The following is a 21,448-nucleotide window of genomic DNA, read 5'->3' as shown; positions in this document are numbered from 1 at the left end:
CCCTTATTTCCTTTGCAAAATACATAACCTATAACTATCTTGTTTACTTATTATTTGTCTCTCCCGCTGACATGGACAATCCAAGAGGGCAGGTACCATATCTTATTTTCCCCTGTATTTCTAGTACCCAGCAATTCCTGGTGTTATAATACATACATAATATATAATTTCTATCTCTCTCTTTCATCTAAACTTGATGAGAAAAATTTAAAGATCTTTCATAAAGGTTCCTCAGGGGTAAGGGGTGAGTGAAATTGACAAGTTCCCAAAGAAGATGCTACAAAGTAAGTATTCTGGTGCATCTCAGAATTATGGACATGACTGTATTGGTACTGACAGTAAAGGAAGGGAACGTTATGTAAGTACTAAAGGACTAGAGTAATTTCTGTTGGGCAGAAGTCTGGCCAAGATCTTTGGCCCAGGGCATGATCTGTTGGGCAGATTTCAGATTAAGACTGAAATCTCCTCAAGGGCAGGTTTTTGCAAACCCTGCACGTTTCACAGTGCATATTACAGAATATGTACTCAATGTTTACTGCACACGTAAGGAGCTGTTTTTTTTTTTTTTTCCTCCCAGATTAGGCAATTTTCCACAAACTAAATGGCAGAAAATGAAGAAGACACTGATTCCTACTTCACAGGATCAGAATGCAATAGAATGGGAAGGTGTTTTGTAAATTACATCTGATATAAACATATGGGGCACACTGCATTATTGTTAGAAGAGACAACCAAAGGAATACTTTATTTAGAAACAAAATATAAGCAGCAAAGTAAAAACTCAAATTAGTATTTTCCCCCCTTTCTGAACATCAAGTCAACAGGATGTGAGACTAGGTAGAATGGCAGATACAGGCAAAAATCTAGCTTGTTAGTGGCAAGAAGAAGAAATAAAAAAGATGGTTAACACTGAAGGAATGACCCTGTAGTATTTTTTAAAGTAGCCCAGCCCCCCTTTTGTTACAAACCCTCAGGAGCCCAGGACCACAACTCCTCGCTTCCCTCCAATAGTCACTCACGCTCCACGATGTCACTAATGTAATAACTGAAGATGTGGGCCAGTTTGTCCATGTCATGTTCCGACTTGCAGGTCAGACTGAACCTGTCCATTAATGCTGTAAACCCTAGCCGACAAAACAAAAATTACGTTAGCTGAACTTTTGAGCTCTATTCCCTCTACGCCGCAGGCCCAAAGGAAGCAGATCTCCTGCAGGTGAGTAATTTCATTATCCTTGGAACAAGTGTTACTCAACGCAGTCAGGGCCACGCTGGCTGCTACTGCCTCTGAGAATCTGGAGAGCCACCCCCTCTGCGTTTCCAGGAGATGCAGATGAAGATTCGCCCACAAGCACCCCTTTCATCTCTAGCCAGCTACCACTTCTGCCATACCCTCTTACGCTCCCTGGCCAAGGGAAAAATGGGAATGACATGGGGGGATGGCTAAAAGCTTTATGGAGAGCGCAGATGCTGAGCTCCTTGAGGTCAGGCACCTTAATCACTCATCTTCAGATCCAAGACACAAACTCCATAAATATTTAAATGAGCAACTCTCAAAGTAGCTGTTGGATCTCTAATTCCTAGAGCGGTGGCGGGCACACACTTAAGGACGGACTCAAAGGAGGAATTCACTGAGCGAATAAAAGAACTGGCTGAAGCAGTATGCGTACTGGGAGAAGTCGTGGATTCAAAGCCTCCCATATTGCCCTGTAAAAGTCCTTCCCCTTTTCTGGGTCTTTCATTAACTTAAGGGTTCCACCAGACCATCCCGAAAGACGTCTCCCCGCTCTTAAAAAGACCGTCCAGGTTTCCCGAGGAAGCGGCAGCGACAGCCGTCAGGGCGCGCCTTTGCTCTCCAGAGGCCAAGCCTGTAACCGCCCCTCTGGCAAGGCGGGAGAGCGACGCTCCACCCCTCACCCGTCACGTGGACGCCAAGGAGGACGCCCTGGGCCGTGGCGAGCTCGGGTTCCGGTCCTCGGGGCTTCCTGAACACCAGCAGGTCGGGAAGCAGCGCCGCCAACCGGGCCTCTACTGGCCACAGAGAGGGAACCGCCGCCCGCTCGCCAGTCGCCATGGCGGCGGCGCGGTTGCCCGCCAACTTACCGGAACCGGGAGAGGGGGCCTCCACGTAGCAGCCAATCCGCAACGACAGCCCTGGCGAGTTCCTCCCACCAACCAATAAGTGCAGGCTTCCTCGGGGCCCCGCCCCACCTGCTTCTCGCGCCTGCGCTCTAGCTCCTGCCTCCCAGGCAACAGGCCTGAGGAGTGTAAGCGCTTTAAAAGGAGTCGGGGTGACACTTATAAGTCTGGAAATATGGAGCCTCTGACTTTGGCCCAGGGCATGATCTCCCGGTTCGTGGGCTTGAGCCCCGCGTTAGGCTCTATGTGGACAGCTAGCTCAGAGCCTGGAGCCTGTCTACAGATTCTGTGCCTCCCGCTCTGTCCCCCAGCCCCACTCACACGCTCTCTCAAAAATAAAAAGCAAGCAAACAAACAAAATCTTGCAACGCAAAGATGCTTCTACAATAAAACATCATCGCAGATAGTGTCAATGGGCGGGGGGGGTCTTTTCCTATCACCTATGAATACGTAAGGACAATGTTCGATTGGCATCTGACTAACGCAAACTGTGTGTGTGTGTGTGTGTGTGTGTGTGTGTGTGTGTGTGTGTGTGTGCGCGCGCGCGCGCGCGTTTTAATACCCTTAGGCTAAGCTTATTTAAGTCAGTCCTTTCCCCCTGGTTAGGTAGTGTCTCCTATTTCTTTTATCGTGTGTGTGTGTGTGTGTGTGTGTGTGTGTGTGTGTGTGTGTGTTTTAATACCCTTAGGCTAAGCTTATTTAAGTCAGTCCTTTCCCCCTGGTTAGGTAGTGTCTCCTATTTCTTTTATCTGCCAGGACAGGTCTATTGGGTGTCTCTAGCTCCTTGCTCCCTGCATGTTAATAGCGTATCTGAGGTTGCCCTTCAGTTGCTCAGATTCTTGGGAGAACTCACATTACTAATAGGGTGAATGTGTTGTGAATTTTTAACAGGAAAGCATCCTTGTTTTTCTGCAGAAATAAAAGCAAAATCTAAAAATGCATCTTATCTTTAGTTCTACAATACCTAATCAACACCTATCACTGTTAAAAGGGTTCATTTTGTGCCTGTAATTACTTCATCAAATTCTGGTTAACACTTTCAGTAGTAAAGCCAAATATAGATCTGCACACAGGTGACGGGAAAATACCTCCTTAGCAGGGTGGAGGGCCAAAAGGGAAGAAAAAGAGATTAAAGGGAGACACACAACTAAGAGGCCTGCACACCAGAAGTTTAACACTGTTCACAGAGCTCCTGTGTGTCTACAAAAAGCACAATTTCAACATTACAAACACAGCCTAGAACCCAAGGAATGTCAAAATTCAAATCACTTTTTAGTATTTTTACAAATTTATTTTAAAAAATAACAATTGCAATGACATCAATGATTGATCATCTGTACTCCCCCCTACTGCTGGGAGAAAAAAACCTTTATAGTTGAGTCCCAAAGGAAAATCAAGACGTTATTATCAGGCACCCAACAGCCAGAAAAAGTTCTGTTGGTCCAGTGGTATAGACACTGACATGTTCAATGTACCAGTGCAATTAAAATATATACATTTACAATTATCTTGCCAAAAAAAAAAAAAAAACAGCACTCAAGAAGTGAAATAACTATGCATTAAACCAATTATTCACTCATCCATTCACTCTTTCTGCATCTATGAAGTCATCACTACAGTTACAAGGACAAGTAAATGAACTTTTAGTAACAAAGAAAAAAATCCAAACCTCAACCCACCACTTTGTGGGTTATTATGGTGTGCTAAAATGGCCACAATAAAAGGGCCATGAGCTATCTGAGCAGTGACAAAATGACAACTGAAGCATTTTGTTTCAAAGAAAGCAAAACTCAAACTCATGGAAAAAAAAAAAACTGTAACAATATGAGGTTGATATTACTATGTACAAACTTACAGACACAAATAAATAGCATTTTAGAACTGCTGTTGGCTTAGGTCTGATGACTTTCTTTCTGAACTCTGCATCTTAAAGACTCCTGAACAAAACAAGGGATTGAAATTCCTCATTGCTTTTAGTAAACTAGCATCTGAAAAACTTGGGGCTTACTGAATGAAGTCAATGTCTGAAACCTAAGTCAAGAGCCAGAAGTTTCTAATGAGCCTACCAAAGGGTGGGCTTCTCCTGATCTCTGGAAGCCAGGGCAGATGACTTAGATTCCAGGGACTAGAGAGATTCTTTCTTTCTTTGCATAGCTCTGTACCTCTATTTCTACCATTACAATTATTTCCCTTTGTGATATTTTCTTCAGAGGTTTAACTTCTTTTCCTTCTTAATACAATTAGGGTGAAATCAAAGAAAGTGCCAATCTTTGTTCTTGGTTATTTAAACCAAACCCAAATGTTCTTCAAAAGAATTCGGTCTTCCTTGTTATAGAGAAAGCAGCAACTTTTTTTCTGAAATCCTATCAGAGTTCCCCAAGGTTCAGCATCTAGAAAAGAAAATCGATTTCTGAGGCACAGTCCATTCTGGGAACTGTGGCCCTATTCCTGACCCTGCGGGCCATCACTACCACCAGTCTGTAGCTTATCCCCAGAAGGTGGATGCAATGTAAAAACCTTTCTGCTGGACAAGCCTATGTAGAAAAGGGGAAACATGGAAACTGGCACCAAAGAATCAGCTGCCAGGGGAATAAAGAGAATGTTTGCTCTCTGGGGCCAGCACAAAACAAAGTGCTGCAGGAGTGAAGCCAACATTCACCTTAAACTCGAGCAGGTAACCTGGAGTATGTCCAGGAGAATGTGACTGAACAGTGCTTTCCAGACAGAAATTGTCAAAGACCAGTTCTTGGACTTCTCCCTTTCCATGCGTTATAGTTGAACTGTAAGTTATTCTTTTCATAATCCATCCCATGCATCCATCCACTGGAGAATCATGCTATGTGACAACACATGGGTATATATACTACCCTCTCTTCTTTGCTAGACTGAAACACATATGAACCCTTCTATTCCCCAAATGCCGTCACAAAGCCTATGATTGAAAATCTCTAGTTTGGCTCTCTGTTTAGGAGTTACTACAAATGTCCTCAGCACTTCAGCACAGAAGTTGTTTTATGGTTTTGTTCTCTACTTAGGAAAGGCAGTTTCAAGGTCCAATACCCTCTACGTTGTCTTAAAAGCAGCGGAAGCAAGAAATACAGTCCAGATGATCTGTCAACAGACCACAACTTTAAAGTCAAGGCTTTAAAAAAAAGAGAGATTCAGCAATTTATAGATTTAGTGCTTGAGTCTTGTCATTCTATCCCCAGAGTTAGCTTTTTCTTGGCTGGAGTCCAAAAATACCAACCTACCATCTGGGTAGAAAGAGATTCCTATTATTACCACAGATTAGATGAATGTATCTCAGAGAATTTATTGTTTCCATATCACGAGATGGAACTTCCTTGCCTGGAGGCCACCTCTGAATACAGAGTGTCTGTTCAGTTAGTCAGCCTGCGATCCCCCGTCAGAGGGATGGATGCTGCTTAGATTCCATGGAAGGAGCGGGCTTTGGCTTCCCTGATTGCAGTCCTGGTGAAGGTTGTTCTCTGCTAAGATGGCTGGCTGGCTTCACTAGCCAACATAAGTGCTGTGTGTGTGCACTTATGTGCATGGGTCCCTTGCATCATCCTAATCCATGAAATGTCAATGTCATCAACAGTCTGAAATAGGCCCTGACTAAAAGGGCGAGACAAAGGCCTGCGACTTCAATTTGCCAGACATCACTGCAATTATAATACTGAGCCACTTATTAAAAATTAAGTGGTTTCTGTCCTGTAGAAAAGGGCAGAACATAATCGTCAGTGTCCCATCGGAAGAGGTGATCAATTTCCTGGAACAGTGGGAAACAGTGGCGAGGAACATAACCTTAATCTGCTCCCTCACGTGGCCTGGGGTTAGGACACTCGGATGATCTGTGTCATTGCTTCTTCATCTGCTTGGTTTGGATCCTAGAGACAAAGCATAATAGTGATTAAAGTCCTTTGTGAAAGCAGCAGGGAACTCATGGCTCTCACTCCTGACCATCACGGGAATACATACAACTTTGCTAAGTAAATCAAAGGCCTCTAATGCATCTAAGTCTACATATATGGATTAAAATGCAGCACCGTTAGGAAAGAAGAGATAATAAACATTTGTGTGAAAGGACTGTTAAGTGTGGCCTGGCAATCCATTTCCAAGCACTCCAGAGTTGACAGTGTATCTCTTTCCTAAGAGAATGTATGTTGTACTTACCCTTCAGGTTTAAGGGTCCTTATGTGGTCAAGAGGAAACCATGTCATGCTGTATTTTTATGCCTTGATTTTCTGATCACTGTATTTAGAGACTAAGCACTTAGCAGGGCTGGAAAGGACACTGGAATTTATTTATTTTAGCACACTCATTTTGTAGCTAAACCTGAAGCTGGATGGATAGTGATCTGCCTGGACTAGAGTGAGAAAGTCAGCTGCCCAGCTAGAACTGATACCCCAATCTATTGGCTCCCATTTAACCCTTTTTCCACTAAATTCTGCCTGCCGTCTCCCACTTAAAACTTCCAGTGTTAAGACAAGGATCAGTCCTTGGAAGCTTTCTGCAACACTCCACAATAACCACTTTCAGTTCTTGCACACCAAGGCTCTGAAGCTTCAACTGCCACAATCAAAGAAAAACCTGAAAGATTTCTGGAGGTAGTAGGACTGCAGCGGGGTCTTGAACAATGAGTAAGAACAATAACCAGCATTTACGGAGCCCTCACCATGCACTACATAACGTGCTAAGTAGGCACCCAATATAGCTTACTGCCTGGACTCTCCACCACAGCCCTGTTAAGTATCAACAGCATCCTACTTTACAGGTGAAGGAACTCAGGCCAAAAGTGGCTAAGTAAGGAACTTGACCAAGGTCCCATCGCTAGTACACAGAATTGGGAGAGTTCCTGGCATAATGCCCACAGATGGCACTCTACATCTGTACACCGCATGAACAAAAGAGGAAGAAGGAAGAGCTCTCAGACTGCAGGTAGGAATTAACAGCACTGAAGGAAGAGTCTGTGCTCATGTGTGGATATACTGAGGACTCCTAGTCTGACACTGAAAGGGGTTGCTTGGAAGATATACAGAAACAGTTTGGGGTCTGATGCAGTAAAAAATGAAAGCCAGCATGCATCCTTGAGCAGGGGACGAACATGATTAATTAACAAAGCACTAATTTAGGAAGACTGATTTGGCAATACTGCAGGTAGGCTGTAATGGTCACACAGAATAAAGTATCTGGAAATGGGGCGGGGCGGGGTGGGGGGCGGGGGGAGGAAATCCATTTATTCAACAAACATTTACCAAGTGTTTGTTCTGGACTGGGCATTATACTAAGTCCAATCACTACAATGGAGGACAAGCCTCACCTTGAGTCTCTACGCGGCTTACAGTCTAGTGAAGGAGACAATTACACAAATAAAACAAGTCGGTTATTATGATGCTCAAAAGAAAAGGAAGACGTGAAAAAATAATGGGGTAGAAGAAACCTACTCTGGCTCCAGTCTCAGATTTAAATCAAGACCTAAAAGGTAAGAAAGAGATGGTCACACAAGAAGACGGCAGTGAAGGGATGCCTGGGTGGCTCACTTGGTTAGGTGGCTGACTCTTGGGTTTTGGCCCAGGTCACGATCTCACGGTTTGCGAGGCTGAGCCCTGCATTGGGCTCTGTGTTGATGGCATGGACCCTGCTTGGGATTCTGTCTCATTTTCTCTCTGCCCCACCCCTGCTTGCTCTCTACTTCCCTCTCTGAAAAATAAATAAACATTAAAAAACAACAACAAAAAAGATGGGAATGAAAAGCTTTACAGATTAGCTATTTCCAAGACAAAGGTCCAACAGCAGAAGACAGACCAATGAACAGTATAGCGAGAGCATAAAGATAAAGAGTAGAAAGAATGAAGCTGGAGGTGGGGAGGAGCTGGATCACACAAGCGCCTTTTTGGCCATGGTAATAAGCACTTTGGATTTTAGTCTAAGTGCAAACGGGAAATGGCAGAGGGTGGAAGGGGTTTAAGCAGGGCAGTGATGGGAGATGACACCCATTTTAAGAAGACCACACAAAGACGTAAAGAATGGACCAGAGGGGCACAAGAATGGAAGAAGGGAGGAGACCAGCAGGCTGCTGTTACATTAACTGAAGCAAAAGAAGAAAGGATTTCTCAAAACTGACAGCAGTTGGAAGGGGAAAAAAAAAGGTAACTGATTCAGGTAATATTTTAGAGGTAAAACCAAGAGGACTTTTTGAAGAATTGGACAATTCAAGCTTTAGCAACTGGGTGCATGGACATGTCACGGGGATTGAGTACCTGCTTTAGGGATGAAAAACAAAATAAAAATCAAGAGTTCTATTTCATATATACTGATTCAGAAATGCCGGTAAGATACAATCAGTGGAATCAGATGCAATACAACAGTTACAAATTAAGTTCTGGAGTTATACTGCCTTTGAATTTCAGGTGCATCATTTTATTAAGCATTTTACCTTGGGCAAACGACTTAACCTCTCTAAGCCTCAGATTCAACTGTAAAATGGAAATAAGAATTCTCACCTCATGGGGCTTGAGGTTGCTCCAAAGATTCAATGAAATAAAAAATGCTTATAAAAGTGCTTAATGTAATGGCAGGTACATAGCAGTTAAGTGTTGGCTACTGGTGGCTGTGCTACTACACTAAGAGACAATAAAACTTATTCTTTTAAAATCAACAAAGATGAGAATTTCAAGAAGGAATTAATAGTAATAATCTGCAAAGATGGTGAGGAAAAAAGGCCACTGGATTAAATACCTTTAGTGCTTTAGGGCAAAAGAGAATCTAAGAGATAACAATGTTGCATTCAACATAGAACAGGTAATTAGTCCCTGGTGTGAAAGTTATAAGAGGACACTGAATGGTCCTCCTGAGAAAATACAAGGTAAAAAGAGAAGAATGAAATGTATAATCTACTTACCTGCATATGGGGACTATCCTTTTCCTTTGGAGAGAAAAACCGTCCACCTTCACCCCGCTTCCGAGCCATGGCGTGACGGTGCCGAGACTCATGCAGGTATTTCTAAAACGAAAGAAATAAAGGTACTAGTTGGAAAGAGCATAGTTACCTAATGCCCAAATTCTATGCTCTGAAGTTCAGGAGAGCTGCCATCAGAGCCACCAGGGGTAATTATGACCTTGAATTATGGAGGAAGCTTTGGAGGAAACACTAGGAGGAAACACTAGCAGCGGCTAACTATATATTAACTATCATAAAAATGTGAATGCTAATGAATGACAAAAACGATTCCCCAAAGGTAAAGCAATGATCACTACCTACACCTCCCCATATACGCTTCAGTAATAGACCAAATGGCCGTTCAGTAGAAAGACTGAATTTCCTGACCTTATTCGCAGTTAAGTGTGGCCACGTAATTAAGTTTTGGTTAATGAGATGTAAGGAACTTCTTCAAAATTTCCTTTAAAAAGAGTGCCTTTCCACAGGACTCCGGGGTGGCTCAGTCAGTTGAGCGTCTGACTCTTGGTTTCAGCCCAAGTCACGATCTCATGGTCATGGGATCGAGTCCTGCATCAGGTTCCATGCTAGGTGTGGAGCCTGCTTAAGATCCCCCCTCTCCTTCTTTTTCTCAACATAAATAAACTTTAAAAAAAAAGAGAGTACCTTTCTTGTTCCCCTTGTTCCTAGGCGGGAGCCCAAGCAGTCATCTTAGACTAGGACTAGCACACTAAGTTTATCAGAACAGTGAGAAAGGAAGAGAGAGCATCATGAGGATGGACTCTGGAAATTTGCTACAGGCTCAGGATAATTTCTCTCTGGACTGAATTTATGTAAGAAAATAATTAACTCTTATTTAACCCACTGTTACTGTTTTGTTTTCTAGTTGCAGCCACAGAGAGCAATATCAAATGCTAACTTTTTACAAAAGATCACAGCTCTTTACTTTCAATTGTTTGGAAAGTACTCAAGGAAACAAACCATATGAAAGAGAATTTCAAAAGTAGAACCCTGCCCTTTCTCTTCCTTCTCCTTCCCAATGGTATACACACCCTTCTTTCCTTTGGAATTTTCCCTTCAGCCTCTAGTTTAGCCCGGGCTTGCCTCCTCTTCAGTATACGGTGGTACTGTTTGGCATTCACATAGAGAGGCTCTTCTTCCAGCATCTCTGCCCCAGGGAGAGGGATTCTTTGGATAGCAGGCACAGAGCCAGCACCAGGCACCATCTGTGTGAAGAGAAAACCACAGCTTATTAAATAGTGACACAGGAAACATTTTCTTGGTCTCTGTTAAACTTTTTTTTCTAAATGCTATAAAAAGTAGCTTTCATACAGCACTTAAATGCAGATTCCCAGAAAACATTTACACTAAAAGGTCTTCATTTTAAACAAACATTCCAGATGATTCCATCTTGGGGGGCCCAGAAGCCACACTGACAAGGACACCAGCACGTCCAAATTCTTGTCCACCTATGACTCCATTTTCTAGAAATGTCTGCTGCCATCTAATGGTCAGGAACAGTAATCACAGAGAATGAAACAGTACGAAGGTAGGTAGGCAGGCAGAGGTTGACCAAGTGCTACCAAATGCCTACAGTTACAGAAACAATTTAATTAACAACTTAGCTTAGTATATAATTAAATTCTAATTTTTCTAAGCAAATTAAAACTAAAAACACTGTATAAATGTCTGAGGAAACCAGGAACAGATTCCCATGCCCCAATCCCTTCTCAACCTTTAACAACTTTGGATGGATGTGTTGATTCTTCTGGTAGCTTCCTCCACCTCTCTGCAGGATTCTACTACTTGTTCTTAATTTACCCATTTTAGGGACCGTGTACTACTCATCTTTCCCCTTCCCTATCTTCCTCATGTATTTATAGCACACATTTCTTGGCTTCTTTAAGAATTACAATCTAATTTTGAGTTTACTTCTTGTTTCCCTCACTGGGGGCAATGTATTTTCCACTTTCCAAAGGTCAGTAGTCTATGCCTTCATTATTTGAATTCTGAAGATTACACAAAAGCAGGTATTTCTGTTTATCCTCTGCTGTATTTCCAGCACCTAGAAGGTGCTCAGGATGAATTATAGTTCATTGTAATGTTTCTTGTAAAAGTAGATCTCTTTAAGTGCCTTAAGGATCAATTCAATCCTAAGTGGTCAGCAGCATCAACAAGCTTTATGAGAGACATCAAAGTGCAAGGTCAAAAAAACCTTCAATGACAAAAGAGACATATGGAAAGATAAATGACAAAAGAACAGTGAGGTGAAGAATCAGTTTCCTTACCATGACCATCCCTCCTGAATTGACCACATTGCCTGCCACTGGTAGTGTCACAGTGACAGTCCCCTGTCCACTGCTGGTGGTGTTGGTGTTGGCTCCTGTCTGAACAATCTGTGCTCCTGCCAAACTGGCTGCTGGGATGGTGATCATGCCTGAAACAGGGACTGTGACTTTAAGAAAATAAAACACAAAACAAACAAAAAACAGGTACACAGAAAGAAGGGAACACAGTTAGTCCCTCTTCTACCTGGCACACACTTCCTTACCCTGGAAAAATATACTACACAGCACAAGGGGAGAAGCAGCACTCTCCTACTCTGCCTGGTTTGCTGCATGTAACCCAAGTAATCATGATCCTTGATATTCTATTAAGTGTCTGGATTCCAGTTCTGATAAAACTTATCCTTGAAATGGATACCTCCCTGGGTATTCCAGTAATAGTTTTCAACAGCTGGTGAGAAAGTCTGGAGGCCTCCCCTTCTGCAAGTCGGTCTGCCTTGTGCTACACTCACTATTTTTGTATATATGAATGATCTGCCTCAGGACAGAGATTCTTTAAAGTTGTAATTTGTTTATCCTCAACTGACAATAGCTCAACCTGTTGCAGAACTAAAACTTAAAATTAAACCAAGCACTCCAGGCTCCCCAACTATCACCAGCACCACCTAAGGATTTGGCTCACCATTTTCTATTCGAGCTCCTGCCTGGGCTCAGTCCAGTTCTTCAATCTCAGGCCTTCTCCTGAGTCACAGGAGAGCACACTTCCTGCCCTCACTGGATCTTGTATACTGCTACATTTTAATTACAAGTCGAACGTTTAGTCCTGGACTCTGGGATGTCCCTTCCAGATTTAATGATCTGACAGATGCTTCCCAAAGCTCTCAAGTTCAGTTTGAGCCATCTCCTCTTGTCTGAAGTCCATTCTCCTCCCAAGCCACACAGATTTCATGGCTCTGTATTTATGCATTATCTAGTCCTAGAACCTACCTCTATAAAAGCTCCACGCTGCGTTTATTTGGTCACATGTATGTCTCCCATGATAGATTTAGAAGCTCTTCGGGAAGAAAATTTGTTTCTTAGTAAAGTAAGCATAGTGGGCATGTAAGTCTTTTGGACAGAAACTAATAATCAAGTTGGCCGGAGAGAAAAGAAAAAGACCATAAGCAGCAAAAACACTAAATGCCAACTTGACTTCTGATCTACTTCTTCCACTACCAACTATGAAACTCTCTATTTCCAATCTTCCATTTAGAAACATTTTTTCCCAGAAAGGATCAAAAGCTTATATCATCCCCAGGACCAGTCTTTAAACAACCACGGTAGGAACTCCTACAAATGTTACCATCACCGGTCACATATTAATGACAAGAAAACAACAACCAATGGAGACTTAGAAAAAATTTTTGTTGTTGTTCACAAATATGTTGGGCGGAGGTCACCACAAAATTTCTGAAGTAGTCATTTGCCCCAAGGATGAAAAAGACATGCTCTCCCAAGTCCTCTGGAAATGCAGATGCACACTTACCTTGCTGCAGAATGGTGCCATCTGCATTAACTGGCTGATAGACGATGGTCTGCCCTTCAGCAGTCTGAGCCACTTGCTGGCCCTGGACCGCAATCTGCTGCTGGGTCTGAAGGAAATAAATCAGGACAATTTAACAAAGGACCCCTTCTTTAAAAAAAAAAAAAAAAAAGAAGAAGAAGAAGAAGAAGAAGAAGAAGAAGAAGAAGAAGAAAATACAACATTTGTGATGGTTTTCTTCCCCATTTTTACTTACTACTTATGAAATATTTGCCTCAGCTGTCTGACCCTTTCAAATCAGCTGCGCTCTTGTGCTGACAGAGAGAATGGAATTACCTGGGTCTGGCCAGCAGTGACTGCCGTCTGGGGCTGCTGGATGATGATCTGCTGGGTCTGGCCCTGCTGGCCCTGCACCTGCACAGCCTGCCCGCCCTGGATCTGGATCTGTCCAGGTGGGACCAACTGTATCTGTGCAAGAGAACACAAAGAAAGGTTAGTACCCTGCTGGCGTTGGTCTCTTTTTGTCCTGGAGTATTAGTTATCCAAATTCCTCCAGAAAGCAAGAACGGCTCGGAAGCAGGTAAAAGAATCTTGTTCTGCTCTCTGTTATAAATTAGACATAAGTTGTTTGCCATTGATGAAACAATGGAGGAATTTTGGCTGCTGTCTAGATACAGGATTATTTTTAAGGAATCAGAGTCAGTTGTAAAAAAGATGATATAGAACCATGCCGGCATGGTTACATGTACTGTTAAAGCATGTTCATTTAAAAATACATTCTGAAGTATTTTTTAAAGATGAAATAATATATATATTCAAAAGAATCCTTGAGAGAGTAAGGGGATACAGATGCAACCAGAAGACTGATTATGTGTTGACGACTGTTGAAGCTGCAAAATAGGGATTTAGCACACAGTTCTCTTTGGTTTTGTCTGTTTAATGCCTTCTATAATAAAATGTTAAAAAACAATCAAGTTATTCCCAATTTTTCCAAGTGGGGGTCTATGAATATGTATATACAAAAGCTTTAAACACACAGAGAAATCAAGACTATCATCTTAGAAACCCATGCAGACATCACTCAGATTTAACAAGTTGCTTCATTTAACATTCCCTTCCCATCTAAAAGTTATTCACCGCATTAAAATGTGGTCATCCTTACAGAACATTTCACACACGTATATCCATAAAAACATATGGTACTCTTCTGCGTTTGTTAAGTTTCACATAAATAGTAACATACTGTATCTCTCTACAATTTGCTTTGATCAGTCATCATTTTCAAAATTTAGCCAGTTAACAACTAGTTCACTCATTGTTTAAAGTATGTATGTATTTTTAAGTAATCTCTACATCCACCATGGGGCTCGAACTCACGACTGAGATCAAGGGTCACATGCTCTTCTGACTGCGCCAGTCAGGCGCCCCAGAACTAGTTCACTCATTTTAATTGTCAAGTATCACAATAAATGTTTATGCTGTAACCTATTCATACGTTCCCCTTAATTGGGGATTTTCTCCAACAATCTTAGATTTATAAATTTTATTTTACAAAAAAAAAAACAAAACAAAGAATGCATATCCTTGTGCAAATATTGAGTTTCTGAAGTATTAAAAGTAGGATTCCTGTGTTGAAGGAGACAGGTGTGTGGTAGGCAGCCTCCAAAATGGTTTCCAGCTGCCTTCTGGTAATCACTTCTTTATGTGATCTTCCCCATGAGTGTGCTGCACCTACTGACTCACTTCTAACAAACAGAACATGGCAAAAGTAGTGGGACATCACTTTTGAGATTAGGTTACAAAGACGGTGACTTCCATCTTGCTGTTTCTCTCTCTCCGTCACTCACTCTGAGGGATGATAGCTGTTGTGTCACATGCTACCCTACGGAGAAGCTCACATGGCAGGAACCGGTGTCAGTGGCCAAAGTTGGGAAGGACCTGATACCCACAAAGAGCCACGGAAGTGGAGTTTTAAAGTGGATTCATCCCCGGTTCAATCTCCCTTGGACTGCAGCCCACAGTGCATCAAGAGACACACTGAGTCAGAGGACCCAGACAAGCTGTGCCAGAATTCGTGACCCACAGAAACTGTGAGATGATAATTTGTTTTAAATCACTAACATTTAGGATAATTTATCTGCAGCCAAAGATAATTAATACACGTGTCCGATTATATTCCTCCTACATCTATTTTCCAACACCCTAACACCCAGTACTGTCTAGTGTTTGCTAGTTTTGATTTAATTTGCATTTCTAATTTGATTCCTGGATTTGGACAGCTAAACCTCAGCTAACGATTTTGGACAGAGAGGGAACCTGTGCTTTTCAAATCTGTTTTCTTTCATTTCTCTTTTTAATGGCTATGGCTAATTTATTAGAAGTGTCATCATAAATGCGACAAGAAATCTGAAAAATATTTAAGTTTTTTATAATTAAAAAAACTAGTAACATTTTGACTGTTGGGTGCACAGAATCCTGTTTTCATGTAACAGCAAATGTACACATTTCTTTAAGAACAAAAGAGAATGCATTTAGGAAGGCCCCACAACTCAAAATTTCCAGCATTTTATATACAAATTCACACCTAAGCAACAGCCAAGGGTATAGAGCAAAAGTTTCTCCTAACAACTCCTTCATCTCCCTTCTCATTAATTCATTCATTCCATCACCAGACATTTTTGATCTGGGTGTTATTTCAACAGAGTAGGGATTTTTCCCCTTCATTCTGTTACTGTAGTATATATCACACTGATCAATTTTCTATGTTGAAGCACTCTTATCTCTAGGAATAAATCCCACTTGGTCATGGTGTGTAACTTTTAACATGCTCTGGATTTGGTCTGTTAGTATTTTGAGAAGATTTTTGATCAATGTTCATAATGAATATTTTTTGGTAATGTCTTTGTTTGGTTTTAGAATCAGAATAATGCTGGCCTCATAGAATGAATTACAAGTGCTCTTTTCTAACTTTAGGAAAAAGTTTGAGAAACTGTATTCGTTTTTCAAATTTTTGGTAAAATACACCAGGGAAGCCATTAGTGCTTTTATTTATTGAGAGATTTTTGAGTACTGATTCAAGCTCCTTAGAAATTATAGCTCTATATTCTGGTTTCTCTTCAGATCGCAAAAATCTTTCTCCTTTTACTAATTGTGGGTCCATTTAGATCTTTTCAGGTTTCCTATTTCTTTGTAATTGAGTCTTGGTAGAGTAGATTTTGATTCTAGGAATTTGTCTATTCTTTTAGTTATTCAATTTGTTGCATTTGGTTGCTCATAATACTTCCTTTTTCAAGATTATATTTCAATTCTAGTTAGTTAACATAATGGTAAAATTAGTTTCAGGTATAGAATTTAGTGATTTGTTATTTACATATAACACTCACTCAGTGCTCATCCCAAGTGCCCTCCTTAATCCCCATCACCCATTTAGCCCATCCCCTTACCCATCTCCTTCTATTGACTCTCAGTTCTCTGTAATTAAGGGTCTCTTACTGTTTGCTTCCTTTCTTTCTTTTCCCTACGTTCATGTTTCCTTAAGTTCCACATGAATGAAATCACATAGTATTTGCACTCTAGCTCCATCTACATTGTTGCAAATGCAAGATTTCATTCTTTTTTTAAAGTTTATTTATTTTGAGAGAGCACAAGTGGGGGAGGGGCAGAGAAAGAGAGAGAGAGAGAGAGAGAATGAATGAATGAATCCCAAGCAGGCTCTGAGCTAACAGCAGGGCTCAATCCCATTAACTTTGGGATCATGACATGAGCCAAAACCAAGAGTCAGGCTCAACCAACTGAGCCACCCAGGCACCCCAAGATTTCATTCTTTTTGATGGCTGAGTAACAACATTCCATTGTGTATATATACCACATCTTTATCCATTCATCAGTTGATGGACATTTGGGCTCTTTCCAAAGTTTGGCTATAGTTGATAATGCTGCTGCTATAAACATTGGGGTGCATGTGCCCCTTCAAATCTGTATTTTTGTATCCTTTGGGTATATACCTAATAGTGTAATTGCTGGGATGTAGGGTAGTTCAATTTTTAACTTTCTGAGGAAACTCAATACTGTTTTCCAGAGTGGTGGCACCAGTTTGCATTCATTCCCATCAACGGTGCAAGAGGGTTCTTTTTTCTCCACATACTTGCCAACACCTGTTGTTTTTGATTTTAGCCATTCTGACAGGTTATCTCATTGTAGTTTTGCTTTGCATTTCCCTGATGATGGGTGATGTTGAGCATCTTTTTATGTGTCTTTGCCATCTGGATGTCTTCTTTGGAAAGATAACTTGATTATCTATTTTTGGGGTGTTAAGTTTAAGTTCTTTATAGATTTTGGATACTAACCCTTTATCTGATACATCATTTGCAAATATATTCTCCCATTCTGTCAGCTGCTGTTCAGTTTTGTTGGTTTCCTTAGCTGTGCAGAAGCTTTTTATCTTCATGAAGTTCTGATCATTTTTGCTTTTGTTTCCCTTTCCTTCGGAGAGGTCTTAAAAAACTCTTATGGCTGGGGCAACTGGGTGGCTCAGTTGGTTAAACGACTGACTTCTGCTCAGGTCATGATCTTATGGTTTGTGAATTTGAGCCCCGCGTAGGGCTCTATGCTGACAGCTCAGAGCCTGGAGCCTACTTCAGATTCTGTGTCTCCCCCTCTCTCTACCCCTCCCCCTGCTCACACTCTGTGTCTCTCTGTCTCTCAATAATAAATAAACGTTAAAAAAAATTAAAAAAAAAAGTTCTTATGGCTGAGGTCAAAGAGATTGCTGCCTGTGTTCTCCTGTAGGATTTTGATGGTTTTCTTACAATTAGATCTTTCTTTGATTTTTAATTTGTTTTTGTGTATCATGTGAGAAAGTGGTCCAGTTTCATTCTTCTGCATGTTGCTGTCCAGTTTTTCCAATACCATTTGTTGAAAAGACTGTCCCTTTTCCACTGGATAGTCTTCCCTCCTTTGTCAAAGATGGCAGGTGACCATATTGTTGTGGGTCCATTTCTGGGTTTTCTGTTCCATTGATCTGTGTCTGTTTTTGTGCCGGTTCCACATTGTCTTGATGGCTACAGCCTTGTGATATAGCTTAAAAGTCCAAAATTGTGATGCCTTCCGCTTTGCTTTTCTTTTTCAAAATTGCTTTGGCTACCTGGTTTTCTTGTGTGTGTGTGTGTGTGTGTGTGTGTGTGTGTGTGTGTGTGTGTGTGGTTCCACACAAATTTTAGGATTGTTTGTTCTAGCTCTGTGAAAAATGGTGGTGGTATTTTGATAGGGATTGAATTACATGTGTAGATTGCTTTGGGTAGTATACAAATTTCTACAAGATCTGTTCTTCCAATCCATGAGCATGAAATGTTTTTCCATTTCTTTGTGTCCTCTTCAATTTCTTTCATAAGTGCTCTATAGTTTTCAGAGTACAGGTCTTTTACCACTTTGGTTAGGTTTATTCCTCGCTGTCTTATGGTTTTCGGTGCAATTGTAAATGGAGTCAATTTCTTGATTTCTCTACATTGATTTTGTATCTTGCTGAGTTTGTAATTGCTGAGTTCTAGCAATTTTTTGATGGAGTCTTTTGGGTTTTCTACATAGAGTACCATGTCATCTGTGAATAGTGGAAGATGGACTTCTTCCTTGATGATCTGGATGCCTTTTATTTTTTTGTTGTCTGATGGCTGAGGCTAGGACTTCCACTACTATTAAATAACAATGGTGAGAGTGGACATCCCTGTCTTGTTCTTGACCATAGAAGAAAAGTTCCTAGCTTTTCCAGATTGAGGATATTAGCTGTGGGTCTTTTGTATGTGGCCTTTATGATGTTGAGCTACCTTCCCTCTATTCCTACTTTGTTGAGGGTTTTTAATCAAGAAAGGATGATGTATACTGTCAAATGCTTTTTTTGCATCTATTGAAAGAATCATATGTTCTTACCCCTTCTTTTATTAATATGGTGTATCACGTTGATTGATTTGCGAATATTGAACCACCCTGCAGCCCATGAATAAATCTCACTTGATCGTGGTCAACAATTATTTTAATGTACTGTTGGATTCAATTTGCTAGTATCTTGGTTGAGAATTTTAGTGTCCATGTTCATCAACGATATTGACCTGCAATTCTCCTTTTTAATGGGGTCTTTGTCTGGTTTTGGAATCAAGGTAATACTGGCCTTGTAAAAGTTTGGAAGTTTTCCTTCCATTTCTATTTTTGGAACAGTTTCAGAAGAATAGGTATTGACTCTTCTTTAAATGTCTGGTAGAATTCCTCTAGGAAGCCACCTGGCCCTGGACTTTGGTTTGTTAGGAGATTTTTGATTATTGATTCAATTTCTTCAATGGTTATGGGTGTGTCCAAGTTTTTTATTTCTTCTTGTTTCAGTTTTGGTAGTTTTATGTTTCCAGGACTTTATCCATTTTTTCCAGTTCATCCAGTTTGTTGGCATAATTTTTCATAATATTCTTATAACTGTTTATATTTCTGTTGTGTTGGCTATGGTCTCTCCTCTTTCCTTCATGATTTAATTTATTTGGGTACTTTGTCTTTTCTTTTTGAGAAGTCTGGCAGGGGTTTATCAATTTCATTAATTGTTCTCAAAGAACCAGCTCTTAGTTTCATTGATCTGTTCTACTGGGCTGGTTCATTTCTATAGCATTCACTTCTGCTCTAATTTTTATTTCCCTTCTTCTGCTGGCTTTAGGCTTTATTTGCTGTTCCTTAGGTGTAAGGTTAGGCTGATATATATGAGACTTTTCTTGCTTCTTGAGGTAGGCCTGTATTGCTATATACTTCCCTGTTATGACTGCCTTTGCTGCATCCCAAAGGTTCTGGACTGTTGTGTTTTCATTTCCATTTGCTTCCATGTCTTTTTTTTTTTTTTTTTTTTTAATTTCTTCTTTAACTTCCTGGTTAACTCATTTATTCTTTAGTAAGATGTTCTTTAACCTGTAAGTATTTATGGTCTTTCCAAAATTTTTTGTGGTTGACTTTCAAGTTCCATAGCATTGTGGTCTGAAAATATGCATGGTATGATCTTAATCTTTTTGTACTTCTCGAGGTCTGATTTGTGACCCAGTATGTGATCTATTCTAGAGAACGTTCTGAGTGCACTGGGAAAAACGTGTATTCTGCTGCTTTAGGATGAAATGTTCTGTAGGTATCTGTTAAGTCCATCTGGTCCAGTATGTCATTCAAAGCCATTGTTTCCTTGTTGATTTTCTGCTTAAATGATCTGTCCATTGCTGTAAAGGGGGGTGTTAAAGTCCTCTACTGTTATCAAATTATTATCAGTGAGTTTATGTTTGTTAATTGATTATACACACACACACACACACACACACACACACACACACACACACACACACATATATTTGGGTGTTCTCAATTTTTACCTCAGGTGTGTAGCTGGATTTCAAAACTCCAAATTTTAGGGGCACAGTGCAGACCCATGCTGATCCTCTGGGGGAGGGTCTCACTGTGTGGTGGCTGGTGCTGGTTTGTTCTACTCACAGGATTACATGATGCTAGGAGTTTATGGTAAAGCGCAGCTAAAAGCTGGCTTCCAGGTTAGCTGCTTTTAGCAGGTGCCTCTGCTATGCTAATTAATGCGGCCGCTCAGTGGCACCCACCTTCTCTTCTGTCCCAAGAAGCAGTGCCACCTCTCCTAAATGCACTCCAAAAAGGGGAACTGTTGCTCCCTGTGCAACCCAGGAGATCTTCAGAGCATGCTGTCTGCTCACAGGCCTCTGCCCTCTTTCCCCACGGGAGAACCACTAAGCCAGCCAGGCAGGATTCTAACAATGGTGTGGACTTTCAAAACTTTAGACTCTTAGCTCCACTGCTTGCAAAAACTTGCAATAACCAGCCCTTCTTCCTTTCCCAGTCAATGGTTTTGGGGAAGAGCTTTTCTTGTGCAATCCCCTGCACACTGCTCTCTTGCTCTCTCTCTCCATGATCAGTGCTCCCTCTCCTCTGCAGCACCCACAGTTCTTTTTTTCCCCCAAATCAACTCTCTGCAGCTTCTACCTTCCACTATGTGGCCATTTTTCTCCCTTTGCATGTGCAGTTCTCTCAGGCCTCAAGATTTCTTAAGTGTTCAGAATGGTTTGATATTTATCTGGCTGTGTTTGAGGGAGGATGCAAGCACAGGGTGCCCCTACTACTCTGCCATCTTAACTCCTCCCTCACTCATAATATTCCTATGATCTTTTCATTTCTGTACAATTGTTAGTAACATCCTCACTTTCATTTCTTTTTTTTTTTTATTAAGTTTTTTTAAGTTTATTTATTTATTTTGAAAGAAAGAGAAAACACAAGCTGGGGAGGGGCATAGAGAAGGAGAGACAGAATCCCAAGCAGGCTCTGTGCTGTCAGCACAGACCCCATCATGGGGCTCGAACTCACATACTGTGAGATCATGACTTGAGCTGAGATCAAGAGCCAGACACTTAACCAACGGAGCCACCCAGGCACCCCTGCCCCCACCACTTTCATTTCTGATTTTAGTTATTGAGACTTTTTCTTTAGTCTATCTAGCTAAAGATTTGCCAAGTTTGTTGATTATTTTCAAAGAACCAA

General features: G+C 41.2%; 2 protein-coding genes across 21 annotated transcripts in view; both read right to left on the bottom strand.

Annotated features, from left to right (window-relative positions):
- LOC112862880 (adenylate cyclase type 10-like) overlaps positions 1-2,683 on the bottom strand; it is a 51,471-nt gene extending 48,788 nt beyond the window's left edge. For 10 of the 12 annotated variants that reach the window (XR_015251224.1, XR_015251225.1, XR_015251226.1 and 7 more), the window contains exons 1-2: positions 1,915-2,683; positions 1,020-1,124 (exon numbers count right to left, since the gene is read on the bottom strand). Coding sequence is in view for 9 of the 12 variants with exons in the window: in XM_086706790.1 (XP_086562916.1) it covers positions 1,020-1,124; positions 1,915-2,071 (262 nt within the window). In the remaining 3 variants the exon portion in view is untranslated. The other 2 variants (XM_086706788.1, XM_086706789.1) reach the window with 2 other exon arrangements.
- Positions 2,684-3,401: 718 nt separating this feature from the next.
- NFYA (nuclear transcription factor Y subunit alpha) overlaps positions 3,402-21,448 on the bottom strand; it is a 34,372-nt gene continuing 16,325 nt past the window's right edge. For 7 of the 9 annotated variants that reach the window (XM_025925340.2, XM_086706781.1, XM_086706780.1 and 4 more), the window contains 6 exons: positions 13,220-13,351; positions 12,887-12,992; positions 11,365-11,531; positions 10,129-10,302; positions 9,041-9,142; positions 3,402-6,026 (listed from right to left, as the gene is read on the bottom strand). In XM_025925340.2, coding sequence (XP_025781125.1) covers positions 5,973-6,026; positions 9,041-9,142; positions 10,129-10,302; positions 11,365-11,531; positions 12,887-12,992; positions 13,220-13,351 — 735 coding nt within the window. In that variant the 3' untranslated portion in view covers positions 3,402-5,972. The remainder of the gene's footprint in view (positions 6,027-9,040; positions 9,143-10,128; positions 10,303-11,364; positions 11,532-12,886; positions 12,993-13,219; positions 13,352-21,448) is intronic. The other 2 variants (XM_086706783.1, XM_086706784.1) reach the window with 1 other exon arrangement.

The sequence above is a fragment of the Puma concolor genome, chromosome B2 (genome assembly GCF_028749965.1).
Source record: "Puma concolor isolate L17-30 chromosome B2, mPumCon1.1.hap2, whole genome shotgun sequence".
Lineage (NCBI taxonomy): Eukaryota > Metazoa > Chordata > Mammalia > Carnivora > Felidae > Puma > Puma concolor.
Note: the sequence above shows the minus strand (reverse complement) of the source record. Positions and strands in the feature narration are given on the sequence as shown.